Below are 15,348 nucleotides of genomic sequence, written 5' to 3'. Positions count from 1 at the left end.
GTGTTTCACTCCACGAATAATTCAGATGCAAACAAGGCGATGAACAGATGAATATGCGTTACTCGAGGGGTGAGAATGCACCGCGTCAAACCGCGCAATTAATATCGTCCTAGAAATCCGGTGCCGTGAAACTCAAATTGAAATATATCTAGATCCATTTGGTGTTCAACTTTAAATTCATTATATCCTGCTCGCAGAAAACCAGTTAGGATCAAGAACACAATTCCAGCAGCAGATACGTAAACTTTTTCAACTACAAAAATTGAGATTTGTGTTTTAAGCCTGTTTGGGTTAGTCGTTCGTCCAGTAAGCGACCGGACGACGAGAGCGCTTTCAAGGAGGATATTGCTTTTTAAAGTAGAGGGGAGGGGGGTGGGGGATACACATATCACTGGTCGCCATTTTGGAGGGGATACACATATCACTAGTGATATGTGTGCGGGGATACACATATCACGGGGATACACATATCACTGTGACAGCTCCATTCCAGTCCTTTTAAACTTGTTCGTCGACCTTCTGTGTGAACAGCTGGCTTTCACGAAGGTCAACACAAGACATGCGCGGTAGGAGATCGTTTTTGTTGCATTTTTCACGCCCGGGGGAGGAGGCCTCCCGTAATAAAACGACGGGGGTGCTCATCGTACACTTTAGGGATTAAAAAGGCGGTTTCAAAAGGCGGTACCTCTTAGGGTGTTGATCCTCAAAAGGTCCCCAGCGGGAGCTTTTGCGTTACCCATTAGTGTATTGAAGCGAAACAATAAGAGATAATGTGTTGTTTTAGAATTGGTAGCTTTTAGGGGTGAAAAACATTTCAAGCTACGCCCACAAAACAGGAGCTTGGTTCCTCTTAGGGGGTCTTTTCAAAATTTCCGACGAGCACCCCTGTCTATTTTACATGGGAGCCCCCCCCCCTCCGGGATTTTACGTCCACGCTAACCATACGAAAGCAAATTAACTTGTCACAGTTTCAATTTTGGTACATTCCCAAAACCTGGTATTTGTTCCATGACATGAAAAAAATACAAAAAATATCCCTGTTTCGACATATTAACATTCTAACATGGTTAAAACAAAAGAAATCTTACAGCGAGGTTTGAGGTTTCTTTTGTTTTATACCCCTCTACCTCTGTTAGATCTAGAATTTTGATTTGTTTAAATCGGCTTAATACAGCACGAGGCTTTAATTCCTGTGTGTTTACCACTTGCTAAATAAAATTGGTTTTTTAAATAAATATTTTGTGGGAGAACAAATCATTTCTAACAAAAGAAGGTTCTCAATGCTCTACCATCTCAATATCTGGGAAACGAACGATCTTTGAAAAAATGTCTTTGTTTATGTGAAAAAAGGATTTACTGCCGATTAAAGCGCGAAGGCGGGTATTAAAAAAAAAAATAGGCACCTTTTTCACAACATCCCATCTGATTACTTCATTTTTTTAGTACTATATTTTTTTCTGAGTGAAAAAATAAAGGATGATCAAACCATCCTTATCAACAGTGTTGCTATCAAAACATAAATTCTCCTCATTATTCCTATTCATTTGTATCCTTTTAGTTTTGAGAATTAATAGTGCATCAGGACAGTCAAAATCCACTAGCTAGTTGCATGAAGATTTTGGTTATTCTCATATAATGTTCGCTTGTTTTATAAATTAATTTCTGGGTGTTTGGGTATGAAATTTAAATAAAAACTTGAAATCAGTCTTAGAAATCAAACGATCGCAAAACTAAGTCTCCTTGAAATCAATACTATATAGAATATTAGCTACAATTTTATGTGCAGTTCTTTGTTTCGCCGGAAAGCTGTCTGATGTTATTTGTGACAAACGAATGTTTATAGTTAGTAAACTCGCCTGACATTACAACGTGAATCTCGTCACGAAGATTTAGTTATAGAATTTGTTAAAAATAGAGAAGTAACCAGGATTACAAATCATGTTGAGTAGAAGCGTTTTCTGGTACGAATTTTAGAACATTAGCTTTCGGCTTCCAGTCTATAGCCTTTAAAAAACTAAAATGTAAAAGCGCGAGAATTATGTTTTATCTCGCGCTTTTACATTTTAGTTTTTAAAAGGCTTTAGACTGGAAGCTGAGAACTTACGTTTTAACGTTCTTAACAGAAAACGCTTTCACTTAAGATGATTATCAAATTTGTACTAATAAAAAAGCACAAAGACTTGTTTTTCACGCTACAACGTAAACAAACAAGGTGTACATTATAACTGATTTGCAGTGATTTCAAATCGGTGCTTGATACCGTCTTATCTGCTTATGTGGTTCGATTGAACAGACATCCATACTGCTGCAATGCTGTTTAAAAGATATGTCAGTTTGCCTGAATTACGAGGAAAGACAAGCAGAAAAACCTACTTACCTCCTGCTTGCAACTGATAATTGTTCCGGATCTTGTATTTCTTCGTGCCAATTTCGTACCCGCGAAGCAAAGATATGCCAAAGTCATAAGGTTATATGGGAATTTTAAGATGTTAATTTTGTTTTTGTTATTCAAATTTGCCAAGCATTTGTTTCAGCGGTCAATAAATCAATAGATAACGGTTCTATCTTTTCATAGAGTTCGGCGAGTTAAGTGGATGTTTAAAAGGGCGCTGTGGAGACACTAATCTTAGGATAAACTTTCTTTCGGTGTTAAGAGTTTTCCAAACCTTTACTTGTGTTCCCATACTTTGGAAACGCTGACGTTTTTGGGGTAAACTTATGTTTCTGTTTCTGTTGAGAAATAAAAGCTAGAGATATATTTTATACCATGTTTCCATAGAGACTTAATGAAACACAGTGAATGTTTTCAAGATGCCATTTTTAGGAAAATCTTTAAGATGCAGGCACGCAATATAGTATTGCGCACAATGTGTAAATTCCACTGCGTGCTACTCCGGCCACAAACACCGTTGCGCGCAAGTTTCCCGTAACGTTGCAACAGTGGGATCGCTTTCTTCTTCTCCAAAGTTGTGCGCATGCACCCACGTCTACTGGATTAGGATTTTATGAGTGACGTAACGGTAAAGTAGCATGAAGCGACAAGGAGTATTTCTACATCCCCCTGGATGGGATGCTAGTCCACTGCAGGGTTACCCCCAGCATTAAATTAACCGGTACCCATTTATACAACTGAGTGGAGAAAAGCACTGTGGGAGTTAAGTGTCTTGCCTAAGAACACAACACAATGTCTCCAGCCAGGGCTCGAACACGGACCACACGATCCGGAGATCAGCGCGCTCACCATAAAGCAATTGCGTCTTCACAAGGGTAGCTGACACATTTTAGGAAGGTAACTGTAAACATTAAACCTCTACTGGCCGTGTTATACGAAAAATTGCAGCGTATGCATTTGTTCAGAAAGTAAGCAATGAAAAGATATAAAAATATTTTTGACATAACTATGCAGGTGTACAACTGATTCACTGAAAGAGAACTAAAGCTTTGAGGTGCATGAATCTGTAATAACAGAGATTAGCCGTGAATTGATCTCAGTATTATAACGAACCTCGATGAAGGAAAGATGGAAAGCACATGGAATTTCGGCTTGTATCCTGCCGTAACATCCTACATCCGGTGCAGCTTCTCATAACTTCACGCTACTATATGTTTCGCCTCCGTCGCTGAGAAACAACTTCGGTAATATCACGCTAAATGAACATATATCCATGGTTTTTTATTTTTATTCGGTAAGCGGACTCGCGCGTAGGGCTTAGTTCGTGTACTGACATGTACAGAGACAAGTAACTTGTAAAATGTTTATTTATGGGTCGTACAGCACTAGAAAGTTTAGTTCATGTAATGCACAATGAGTACTTAATTCTGGTCGCATTGTAACTATATATCATGATCTCAATATACACTAGTGTTCTTGTGTATTCTATTTTATGATCTTTTTTAGAAGAGTTTGTTTCTTTTTCTGCTAGGGACCGACAGATGTCACCAAATGGTGGAATAAACTTGAACAGTGAATAAAGATTATTAAATGCCAGTGATATTTTCGCTCAAAGACACCTTACTTGAAAACGAAACTTGGGGGTGACTATAAATGTAACTGTAACAAAATTGAATACTGATATCAAAATGCTGTCAATGTCTTAAACTAGAGTACCCTCTCTCGAGTAGTCAACACTCCTCCCCTGTCCAACCCCCTTGGGAGAGTTTTTCCGCGCGCTGTGCAGTTCTTTCAAAAGGGACTCTACGTGCCATCTCTTTCTCCTTATTTGGGATTCAACCCTGTCTAGTTCCAGTGCATTAGCTTCCGTCTCCAGCTTTTGATAATCGTACAACTGATTACTTAATTTTATCGATTGTTTGAGTTCGTCGATTCGTTTGTTTACGTCAGCAGTGACGTCAGCAGTTATGGAAAATTCCGTCAGGTTGATCTCTTCTGCGCCAATTAAAGAATTCAAAGTCTCGATTGTTTTATTTTGCTCAATCAATTTCGCCTCTGTTAAGTTTAAGTCACCACGAACCTTTTCGATTTCCTCTCGAAGTTCCTCCGACCCTGAATCAACATAAACGCACCTGCATTCGTCGTCTGTTTCAACGTCAGTTTCGCTGCCAATCAGCTGAGCCACGATGAAACCATCGTCTAGGGAATTCGATGTCTCACTTTCTGGCATGCGCGGGTCCGTGGTGTCAACTGGCTCCATGGGATCTGTGTTCGTAGACGCGCATTTTATTGTAACAGGTGATACGCGGTTTATATTTTTCTCTTGCGAGCTCTCGCCAACGTCGTTCTTTTCCGTCTTGTGTAACATTTGGTTGAGCTCAAAAGAACTGTCTGAATGTAACTCGCTAATTCCTGTATCGTGGTCAGTATCTTTGGCCTGATCTTCAACGCTAGCTCCCTTGTTATCTGCTTGTTTGGCTTCGTGTCCACAAGTACTTCTCTCTAAATTCTCTGAGGTCGGTAAACATTTCTCAACGACATCGCCTTTCAAGTCCTTTTCCTCATGTTGCGATGGTAAACAACTTTGTTGACTCTCGGCAACTGTTTCTAATGCTTCAAGCATTCCACAAGAAGTTTGAATTCCTTTACTGTCCAATTCCACGCTCTTTTTTAAATTTGTCGAACGCGTTTTACGGCCCGTACTTTTCTTTCCATTTTTTCCTTTCACCTCTGCCTCCTTATGAGTGGAGCATTTCTCCTCTCTCCTCAGTTTTTTTTTCAACTCTCGAGCTTTCCTTGGTCTGCTGCATTGTTCTTCAAGACCAGAGCCTGATGCCGTATCCTTTTGCAGTTCGCTTCTGAACGCTTGAGTGGCTTGCAGTTCAGCGTCAACTTTGGCCAATGCGCATAGGATCTGTTTGCTGCAAGTTCTCCGAGTCAGGCCAGATAAAGTGTACCTCTTTCCATTCACATTCACTTTAAGATGAGGCATGTTCAATTCACTGCTTTCCCGTCAAGTTCTGAGAAAACAGTCTAGAAAATGGACAAAACAAGAAATTATTTACTTAAGGATATTTACCGACCACATTAGTCTTAGTGCTTTTGTACATGACAAGCAACACGTGACTCAGACTGCCTCTATTAACTAATGTTTCTTTACTTCCGGTTTTAAAGCAAAATCCAAGTTGAAAAGCAACATCTTTCCCAGGCTCTCTCCCCTCTGCCTCCCTTTTCGTTGCCTGGAAACGCGTTGCTCCCCAAGGAGAACAAATGAGGAAGAAATAATACACAACTTCTAATTTGCCATCCTTTGATCTCTTTAATTGGTACATTATGTGCTGATTTCCGTCTCTTTACAAGGCCTCTACTAGAAATGTTTTCACATTACAATTTTGTGATAAGAAATGACAAGTGATCAGCTGGAAGTTGCCAAAGCAGCTGTAATTAAACTATTTATTTCTCTCCCTATTGTGGTCCTGGCGGGAAGAATCGTTGTAATCTTTTTTTCTCTTTTGCTCCATGCAGAGTCCAGGGGAATCGAATCATGTCTAATTAATTTGTCTAACTATTCCAGTGTTTTTCAGTTCGACTGTACGTGCACGCTCCGCGCATGAAAAAAAAAGAAAAGAACGAGAACAATATATATTTCAGTGTTACATCTGGACCTCACGGTTGGTCAATAAAAATAGGTATGCATCCTGGTGCTCGTGTTTAGATTATATCACTTAACCTACTTTAAATTGGCGGCGATGGAGATGTCCCCCAGACTGGGAGAACGGAGACGTCAATTCAGATAAATTCTGTTTACTAATTGTAACTTGTACCCTAGAAAGAAAATTCAACGTCTTCAAGCAACCTAGCATACGAATTATGTCAAAGTTGTCTATGGATTTTCTCGGTCACTCGGCGAACTGTGTTAAGTTCAAGAAAACAGCGTACCGTTGCTGTTAGCGTAAAGTATGACTGAAATTGTTTGCATGACATCTGACGTGTGCCTTGTAAATGAAATCACTAAAAAATGATTATCTCCATATCTTTAGAAGCTGAACGCATATAATTCGCGTTTGTAAGGCTTTTCGCGTTCAATATATTCCCCGCTTGTATGAAAGTCTTATATCTGTCCGAAACGCCAGCTTCTAAAAAGCGTCATATCATCTGTAATAACACTGACATGTACAAATGGCAAAATTCTAAGCATTTTTACAGAATTTTACACAACTTACTGCCTCCTTTGAACAGGTCCCTCGTCAGCTCTTTCCTAGGCAAGATGAAGTAGTGAATGTCTTTTCAAACAGAAGAGTTTCAACTTTTGTTGGGAAATAATGACATGCAGGGACTGTGACCGGCCAATAACTGCTTTGGTCTTCCCTTCGTTTGAATCGACGTACGTACGTATCATTTCACATGGAGAATCACAGTAGGAGAGAATATAAACTTGTTTTTCTTATGGCTTAAAAGCGTCAAGTATCCATCTTAACTCGCGAAACAATCCTTTGCTGTTAATCCAAACCAGCTCGTTTAAATAGATATTAAAAATTTAAATTTCTTATTTTGGCACGTTTTGGAAAAGGATAACGTTGACACAACCTGTTGGAAACTGGTAAGCCAGCTATTCACTATTGTTTTGAGGAGATCATTTGGAATTTCTGTCAATTTGTGCTCCTCAGCGATATTCTGAGGTGTCGATATCGGTCAATACCTCTTTATTGTGCTAATAATTCATTTAAGCTGTGTTGTAAAAGCAAGCGTTCTGATTTGACATTACAAAAGCTTGCTTATTTTGCTCTCGAAGTGATATTGATTCTCTCTAGAATTTGACGCGTTCATATTGTTTTTTACAGATGCAAATTTTGACAACCCCAATCGTTTTCATTTCAATCTAAATTGGAAAAGAGTTGGAAAACAACGGGTTGTATTTAGCTTGACAGTTTTGAACATTACAATGGATTTTTAACAAAAAAAATTCAATTTGCAGTTGTTAAATTAAATTCTTCGCCTCGCATTTGTTTAGATCAGAATGAATCAAACTAACTATATTTGAGAAAAGAAAGAGGAAACCGATTATAAAACAATACTTTTTTCGTAGCATGAGGATGTCACCTACTCTAAATAACCAACATGACCAAAAATCACATTCTAAGTTTGGTTATTTCCAAACTAATAACAATTGACTATAAGCAGTAATGACCAAAATCAGATGCTGAAACCTTTACCATGCACAAGCAAAGTTTATTGCTAGATACTTTTCGTCAAGAAAACAAAAGATCCTTATCATTATATTTAGCTGTGTCAAACCTTTCAAAGAACTAGTCAAACCCAACGAAAACCCAAGAACTCAGTTTCACGACTAATATAATCTACCTGTAGCGCTGGCTGTGATTGCCAACGCGGACATCGAAATATAGAAGGTTCTGCAAACGCCAAATTTCCCCAAACCTCTGACCCCGGATTTCAAGGGTTTTCATACATCGCTAAGGCTGGACAAATGACTTCAAGTTAGTTCGAATCTTGGCCGATTTACTCGATCCGTAGCAATGTAAGTATCGAGCGAGGCCAGTTTGCTTTGAATTTTCCACAGAAATCGAGCTTGCCAATCACCAAGAAAAATAAAAAACCTTTGTATCTATGAAGTCGCCTAAGGAAATAGAAACATTTTTAAAAAAAAAAAACGCTTTTTACGACTGAATATAAACTTACATGCAATACAGCGTCGTTTGCAAGGAAAATAAATTTTGTTTATTATACCAAAGAATCAATCAACTTGAAGTGATTGAATGGGAGTTGAACATTATCCCGTGAGAATTTTAGGTGAACGATTCTAAGAGCGTTTTAAGATTTCTTTCTCAGAAATAACAAAACATGTAAAGCTTACCTATCCGGTATCCAGTTGAGTTTAGTCGAACTTTTTCCTCTCCGTCCGGCTTTGAGCAGATGATCGAAAATTATTCTTGCACGTTTGTCGTGTTCTGCACGAACACCTTTGTTTACAGTACTTATAACAATAATAATTCAGATTGTCTTCAGAAAGCCAAACAAACATGATCCTCTTTTTACTAAATAAACAATTCTACTGCATGAGACTGATGAGAAAACCTTATAAGAAATAAAAAATCAACACCTCCAGGTACACATGTGCTGGACTGATGTTAGATGCCAAATTCTCGAAGGGTCATTTTAATTTCAAAACTAGAGGAGCTTGTTACACCCAGGAACAAGAGTAGATTTTAGAGTTTAGAATGTTCTTCGACTATTTATTTTGCCTGTATTGTGGTTTACAAGCTCAAGTACATTTATTTTGTGGTATAAAATGCACAATATTCGCAGTAACAATTCTTATGAAAGTACCTCACATCCCGTGGATCGCATGATGTAATTTCCAAATGACTTTTCCAAAGAAAAGAATCTCTGCGAATTACAGATTTTAAGCAATGTGTACATAATTTGAGTGGAGATGTTCCATGTTCTGTTGCTGACAAATTTATTCTCTCCACGCTTACATATTAACATTGGCAAACCTTTCCAATTTACGAGCCTCCGTTAATTGACGTAGGGCGGAGTCACGCGGAAACATGATTAGCATTTCTGTTTGGTACGATTTTTAAGGGTTTATCGGTAATGGAACGAACAGCGCGTTGCGACGAAACCGTCTAGTCACGTCTGAGATCTTTGGCGAAAGAATAACACCAAAGTCTGGATAAAATCCAAGAGAGTGCCAAACCTTTAAAGGGCAACCTGGCATTTATACTAAATAGAGTGCTATAAAAGTTCTTGTATGTTTTGAATCAGTATTTTCAGTATGTTAGAGAAGGGTACTGTGTTTCGTTTAATAAATGTACAGTCTATTGGTCAGATTTCTGAGATTTTCTAAATCGTTTGCAGATCATTTTGTGCAAGTGATTTGTAACAGGTATGAAGCCTTAAGCGCCCAACTCATCTGATTTTAAAATTAAATACATACAAATTCGACTGAATGAAAGATCTTTACCCAGCTGCTCACAGTTTTCTATCCCTTTCATCTTTCGGAAAAGCTTTCAAATTTATGAGTCTCTGTTAGTTGGCGAGGGGCGGGCTCAAGCGACGATATGATTGGCGCGTTTATATTTGCTATGATTTTGAGCAGATTATCCTAAATGAAACGAAAATCGTGTCGCTAGCAAACGTCACCTTTTAGATCTTTATTTGAAGAAATCTTCTAAGATCAAGTTCTGAGAAGGACTGAATGAATGAATTAAATTAGCGATAGTTCTCAAAGTATTCTTCTTTCTAAACCGATGATTTCCCACTGGGAACAGCCATTTCATTTGATTTTCTACTTTAGAGAGTCTCCGCTCAGTGTTCTCGTGTAATGGGGCGCACGCCGTTTCTTAGCAACCTCACCGACCAATGACGATCACCGAGGGCTCAGCGTAGATACAAAGTTGTGAAGTAATCATACCGTCGATTGTGTGAATACAAGGCGAAAAACTAAATTGTAAAACAATACTGCTTTAAATACTGCTACGCTGTTTTTCAATCTAAGTAAAAAGCTATTTTTTAATCTAAGAATATTCTCAAGGTAACATAAGCAGAAAAGGAAGAATATTCAGCCTCGGCTGGAAAAAACAATATTCTAATTTATTATATGGCTATGTTTCACAAGGACTTGGGAACTACCGAATTTACGAATTTGACTGGCTGAAATCGGTATTGAAAGCGGTCTAGATTTTTCCATCTAGACCGGCATCTAAACCGGTAATGTTTTGCGGTGAAAAAGTTACAAAAATATTGACTATTTTCTTCCAACAACATTTATTTATCGAAGAACCAAAAAGCCTGATGAGCAAAAAAGTAAAGAGGCCGAGCAAACTTTGGCAGAATTAAGTTCAGCTCATCGCCGTTCACAAGCACAAAGTCAGTTAGTACAAACCAGTTACATTAAAAGAATTAAATTGTTCTTGTTTGCCATATAAAGCCCCGGCCAAACGATCGCAACATTTTTGGGCGCAACATGTTGCGTGCGTTTGGCAACACATCGCAACACATGTCGCAACATGTCGCAACACATCGCAACCGTGTTGCGATGTGTTGCGACATGTTGGGTGTTGTTGGCTCAAATTTGACCATTTTCAAATAAAAGAAAACCGATAAAAGAAAAACCTCCCAAGGTAAACCCAGCAGAAAGCCTGTTTAGCAAGTACAAGCTAGGGTTTATTATCAAAATTATACGATGATTGTTTCCAAGGCTTAGCCTACAAAAAACATAATCAAAGGAGTTCATCACGACTGGTAAAATATTGCAAGCGCACCCATTATAATGATATGTGGGGTTTCATTGAGAGTCATGTACAGGTTTAAAGCATTCAGACGAGAAGCGAACGTCATTTCTGACCTCTCACTTTTTTCTCAGCTTCGGTGAGTGTGCTCGGTATGTATAGAATTTGTGGATAAATTGACAGAAGTATGCTTCTGTGCTTGCACCGCTCACAAAACAAATTGCAAACTGTCAGCCTCTCTTGTTAAGTCTTCTTGTCAAGTTTTTAAAAAAGCCTGACAAGAACTTGTTAGTCACAGAACACCTTACAAAGCATCAAAAACTTTAATATAAAAACTTGATAAAGTAATTCGATACTGCAATAACTGGAATGTGATAAAGAGATAGATTTCCAATATTCCAATATGAATTTCCGCCTCTGGAATCGAGTCAAACTGCTTAGTTACTAATTGTTCTAGGTAAACACGCTAGAATATTATGCTGCGAGGACACAGCGAGCTGCTCGTGAAAAGCATATGCTGGTTGTATTGAATGGTATCTCAAGCAAGAGTAGACTGCCGAGTATTAAACTGAACTTATAACTTCTTCAATAACTTAACAAATTGCGGTAGACTTAAAATGCGGCCACGATTATCTCAAGTTTAGCCACTGTTTACACTCTCACCTTGTTGTTTTTCCACTTGTTTGGCGCGATATCCTGCGGACGTTCGCTTTATTGCGATATCATAACTGTTTTGAGAGTCTGAAGTGGCTTTTAGCTGAATCTAAGCACTTTTCAAAGATCTCAACTATCTGGTGTCTGTTTAAACCGCGTGGGGCATCCTTTATTCCAATTTGCTAATTCGTCTTTCTTCTCGACGCTAACAAAAGATGCCGTCTGCCCGAACAAACTTCTCCATTCTTTCTCTAATTGAACGTGGCACTTTACGGATCATTTTAGACTGTTTGTTGTCAGTAGACGAAGGCGTTTAAGTCCGGTGACTGAGTAGTTTCTTGTTTTAATTAAAGCACCAAGAACGTGTTTGTTTTCAAGGATATTACACGCATTGTTTCACTGACAACGTGTCGAAGATAACAGATTGAGTTTGTTCAAGAGTGGCTTATTGGGTGCTAATTTCCCAATTTGTTTGTGATGAGGGTTCGCTAATATGCCATCATGCAGGTGCCGAAAATGTGTTTCTAGTTTACATGGTACGAATTATTCGGGAGCTAGACTGTACTTGAGCTTTACCTCTAGTTGGTTAGTTTGCAGTGAAGTAATCAAATTATTTCCTTAAATATAATTTGAAAGTACGCGGTTTGGGAGGGACTGTGGAATAGGCCCAATAAAACAACTTGGCAAAATTGAAAGGCGAAAGATACGATGAAGGTATTAGAGAGGGAACATGCACATAAGAAAACTTTGAATCGCCCTGTCATGTTGTTGAACAGTTTCTGTGGACAAACTTGGCGGTAAAAAAATAGAGACCTTGTTTCGTCTTCTATGTTGTTATTGCTTCCTCCTTAACAGCCTAATTTTATTTTTTTGCCCGATGGCGACTGGGGACGAGGTAGCTGTCATTGCATGTTCAGAGACTTGAGATTTCCATCAAAAGAAGCTCCCTTTTGATTGGTCTTTATGACGGCGAGCAGGCTTTGTAATAAGGCAAGGGAGCGTCCGTATTACGCCGGAGAAATTTGAAAACGCAGTTTTATTTCTACGGTTAGGCCTACCGTCCACACTAATCCGTCACGACAACGGGGCTTTTCGAAAATGCTCTTCAAGACGGAGGATTTTGAAACGCCGGCTTTGTCTTTTAGCGCGGACGAAAAACATTTTACAACAGTACTTTCGAAAACGATGTACACACGATTATCATGAGATTTGCGTGACCGAGTTTTCCTCAAACTCAAATCCAAAACAACCGGTGATTGTCGCGCTTTTAAATTCCCCCGGTGTATAGTGGACGGAAAACATTTGATGCGTTTTATTTTCAGAGTCAAACTTCTCAGTGTTTTGTAATTCCGTCGGCGCAGTGATACTGAGAGAGCCAGTGGAAACTAAACTGAGCACGTATCAAAGAAGCGGGAAACATTTCTTAGGAAGACCCGAACTGTTTTATACTTTCAGAAAAATCAAAATCGTTCGTAGAAACCATATGTGAAAAAAATGTTTTATTTAACCAAGAGTGAAAGCAGGACAAATATCAATGGGTTACGTGAGAAAATATCACACCTAACAAAATGGAAATTTAAACGCCAACACTGCCGTCTTTTTTACTCCTCAAACCTGTCAAACTACTTCGCGAGAAGAAGATCCGATCCATGGAAAGATGAACGCTTGAAGATTTCTCTTAAACAAGCGGTTGAACTTAAAAAGCCGTGTTAGTTTATCCAGTTAACATCTCCGCACTATCGAAGAGGTTCATCTGTTTCTCGTTATATTTCCGCGTGCAGAGAAATAATTTGTTCACGGTCGTCTCTTTGCGAAATTCAACCCGAGCCAGAGTTTACTGAATTTAAGCAGTTTCGTTGCGCGCTCTTGAACTGCATGGTTGCTAAGTGCCAACACTGTAATTAGCAAACACGCACCGAGACTTGGTTAAGGTAAGAAATACAAAATAATATAGGACTTTTTCAACTGTTTCGTCGCACAATAGTATTACGTTGGGTTAATCAGCAGCAAAGCATAATGATCAAAATTAGCTCTTACCCTGTGATAATCAGAGTCGTTTACCCTAATCCAGAGAGGGTCACTGAGTTTTCTTACGGCCTTGCAAACCTTCTGACAAGCTTTAGGTACGTAAATTTGACTCAGGCATTTTGAAAGCCCGCGTGAATTGTCCATTTTATGCCAACTCGCATATTATACATGCCAGCCGAGACTATAGAATGTTTCGCTTTCAAACAACTCAATGTGATTGGCTACAATCAGAGGGGACCTGGTAAAATCACTGCGGGAGTGCATGATCAACAATAACAACAATGGCTTTGTTTTTAGGCCGGTTAACACTGTTAGCGTGAGAAACAGCTGCCAGTAATTGAGTTGACAGGACGGTTCGTTGCATGCACAGGCGTTGGATTTCATTTATTTTTATTTTCTTTTTTGCGATGCTGAGGAACTGAGTTGAGAAAATGACAACTCACTCTGGACCCTTGGTCAGGAAGGGATAGAAGGGAAAGGAGTAAAGAAAATATACACGGGAATCTGAGGAGCTGCAGTGGTTGAATTTCCTTACATAAGAGATCCTTAGAAAGAGAATTTCCCAGTTAACAGATACTGGGCTGTGAGTAGAAACAGCAGATAAAGTACCCTGGAGAGGAGATACATGTTCAGCAGGTTTGGATCGAAAGAGGGAAAGATCACAAATAATGTGATTCTGATTTAACCAAAGGAAAATTTGTTTTCTGACCACCTGATCTGAGAGTCATCATGGCCATTTGCCGAGCTACACGTAAGTTTTGTTTCCTTACCACAACTCAGGGCCATTTGCCGTTGACGAACTACAAAACAGTCTATACTGATGACGCAGGCTTTAGTTACTTGTTGTCGAAGGCTGGCGGGTCAAAATACATGCAGCTTTGCAGAAATCATACACAGGCACATTGAATCTATAGATCGTTTTACGTGACGTCATCACTTTCTTAAATCCAAAACTAAGACCCACCAAAGTTTTTATCTTCATCAGGCATAAGAGGGAGTATATTTACATCTGTTTACAATTTTACAGCTCAATAGCGTGCTACGTTTGGAAACCAGAGTATTTTGAATTTCAGGGTTATGGAGATGCGTGACACAAGGCTACGATCGATTTTGTTGAAAAAAATATACTAATATAATGATTTTGAGCTTCTTTAGAAGTTAGAGCATTAGGAAAAGTGCTTATGTAAATGCTTGTTTGTTCAGTACTGATAATCAGTCGCTTAGATAGCCAAAGTAAGTTCCAGATGTTTACACTATGCTATTTTCCAGCCGCCATACTGGTGTAACTGGGGTCTGTAAATTTCTGCGAAACATTTCGACAAATATCTGCAGAACTCACAAAGTGAGCAAGTGCAAACTCATCCACAAAAATTCGCCCAAAACTCTAGCATTGAAATGGTATTCTCAGGATCTCATTGGCCGAGCGAAGTTGTTTGACATCTGTGGAGCCAATCAGAATCAGGGCGGCAAATGCATTTTCAGCCCGCGCATTTCCCGTTTGGCCCGCAAAATGGCGCGTTTTTCAGAGAGCACAGTTTGTCATGTACTAGCGGTAATGGTCAACCTTTGCTCTTTTTACACTTCCATCGACGATTAATCAACGCAGGTTTATCTCTGTCCACTTTTAAATGGCAAGGAAAGTCACAGTAAGTAAATTCAATTGAGTATAATGTATTTTGAAGCTGAGAGAGTTTGTTTGGTTATTTGTAGCTCGGCGCTGTAATCGCGCGTCATCCTGTGTTTCTCTCGCCGCATAATTTTAAGCCAAAAAAAAGTCACTGCAGTCGAGTTTGCCTCTCTGATCAATATTGTATTTAAGAGAATTTCTGTGGAACACACTCAACGGATCTCCTCGCTTTCTGCTACTTAATTTACCGTAGAAAAGTTTGATTTCGAGCGATTCGCATCGACTGATAGCAATTGTTTTCTAGTACAACTTCAATCTTTTCACCACATTTCACAACGGAAAAACAATTTTGGAGAACTTAACTGGTCAACTAGATGCAACCAACATAAAGTAGT

At 39.0% G+C, this 15,348-nt stretch overlaps 1 protein-coding gene across 2 annotated transcripts; it reads right to left on the bottom strand.

Annotated features, from left to right (window-relative positions):
• Positions 1-2,522: 2,522 nt before the first annotated feature.
• On the bottom strand, positions 2,523-14,916 carry LOC145490780 (uncharacterized). Of its 2 annotated transcripts, none has more exons than XM_081469875.1 (2): positions 13,336-14,916; positions 2,523-5,425 (listed from the first exon to the last, which is right to left on the bottom strand). In XM_081469875.1, the coding sequence occupies exon 2, from the start codon at positions 5,382-5,384 to the stop codon at positions 4,095-4,097; it is 1,290 nt and encodes a 429-aa protein (XP_081326001.1). In that variant the 5' UTR covers positions 5,385-5,425; positions 13,336-14,916; the 3' UTR covers positions 2,523-4,094. The 2 variants fall into 2 exon arrangements, with proteins under 2 accessions (XP_081326001.1, XP_081326002.1); XM_081469876.1 differs by lacking the exon at positions 13,336-14,916 and adding an exon at positions 11,308-12,504.
• Positions 14,917-15,348: the final 432 nt, after the last annotated feature.

Source organism: Orbicella franksi, chromosome 6, assembly GCF_964199315.1.
Source record: "Orbicella franksi chromosome 6, jaOrbFran1.1, whole genome shotgun sequence".
Lineage (NCBI taxonomy): Eukaryota > Metazoa > Cnidaria > Anthozoa > Scleractinia > Merulinidae > Orbicella > Orbicella franksi.
The sequence above is the reverse complement of the archived record's forward strand: the minus strand, read 5'-3'. Positions and strand labels throughout refer to the sequence as shown.

Bases quoted from the DNA above. Each gene is read 5' to 3' on its own strand.
- LOC145490780 (XM_081469875.1), bottom strand. From the start codon at position 5,384: ATGCCTCATCTTAAAGTGAATGTGAATGGAAAGAGGTACACTTTATCT.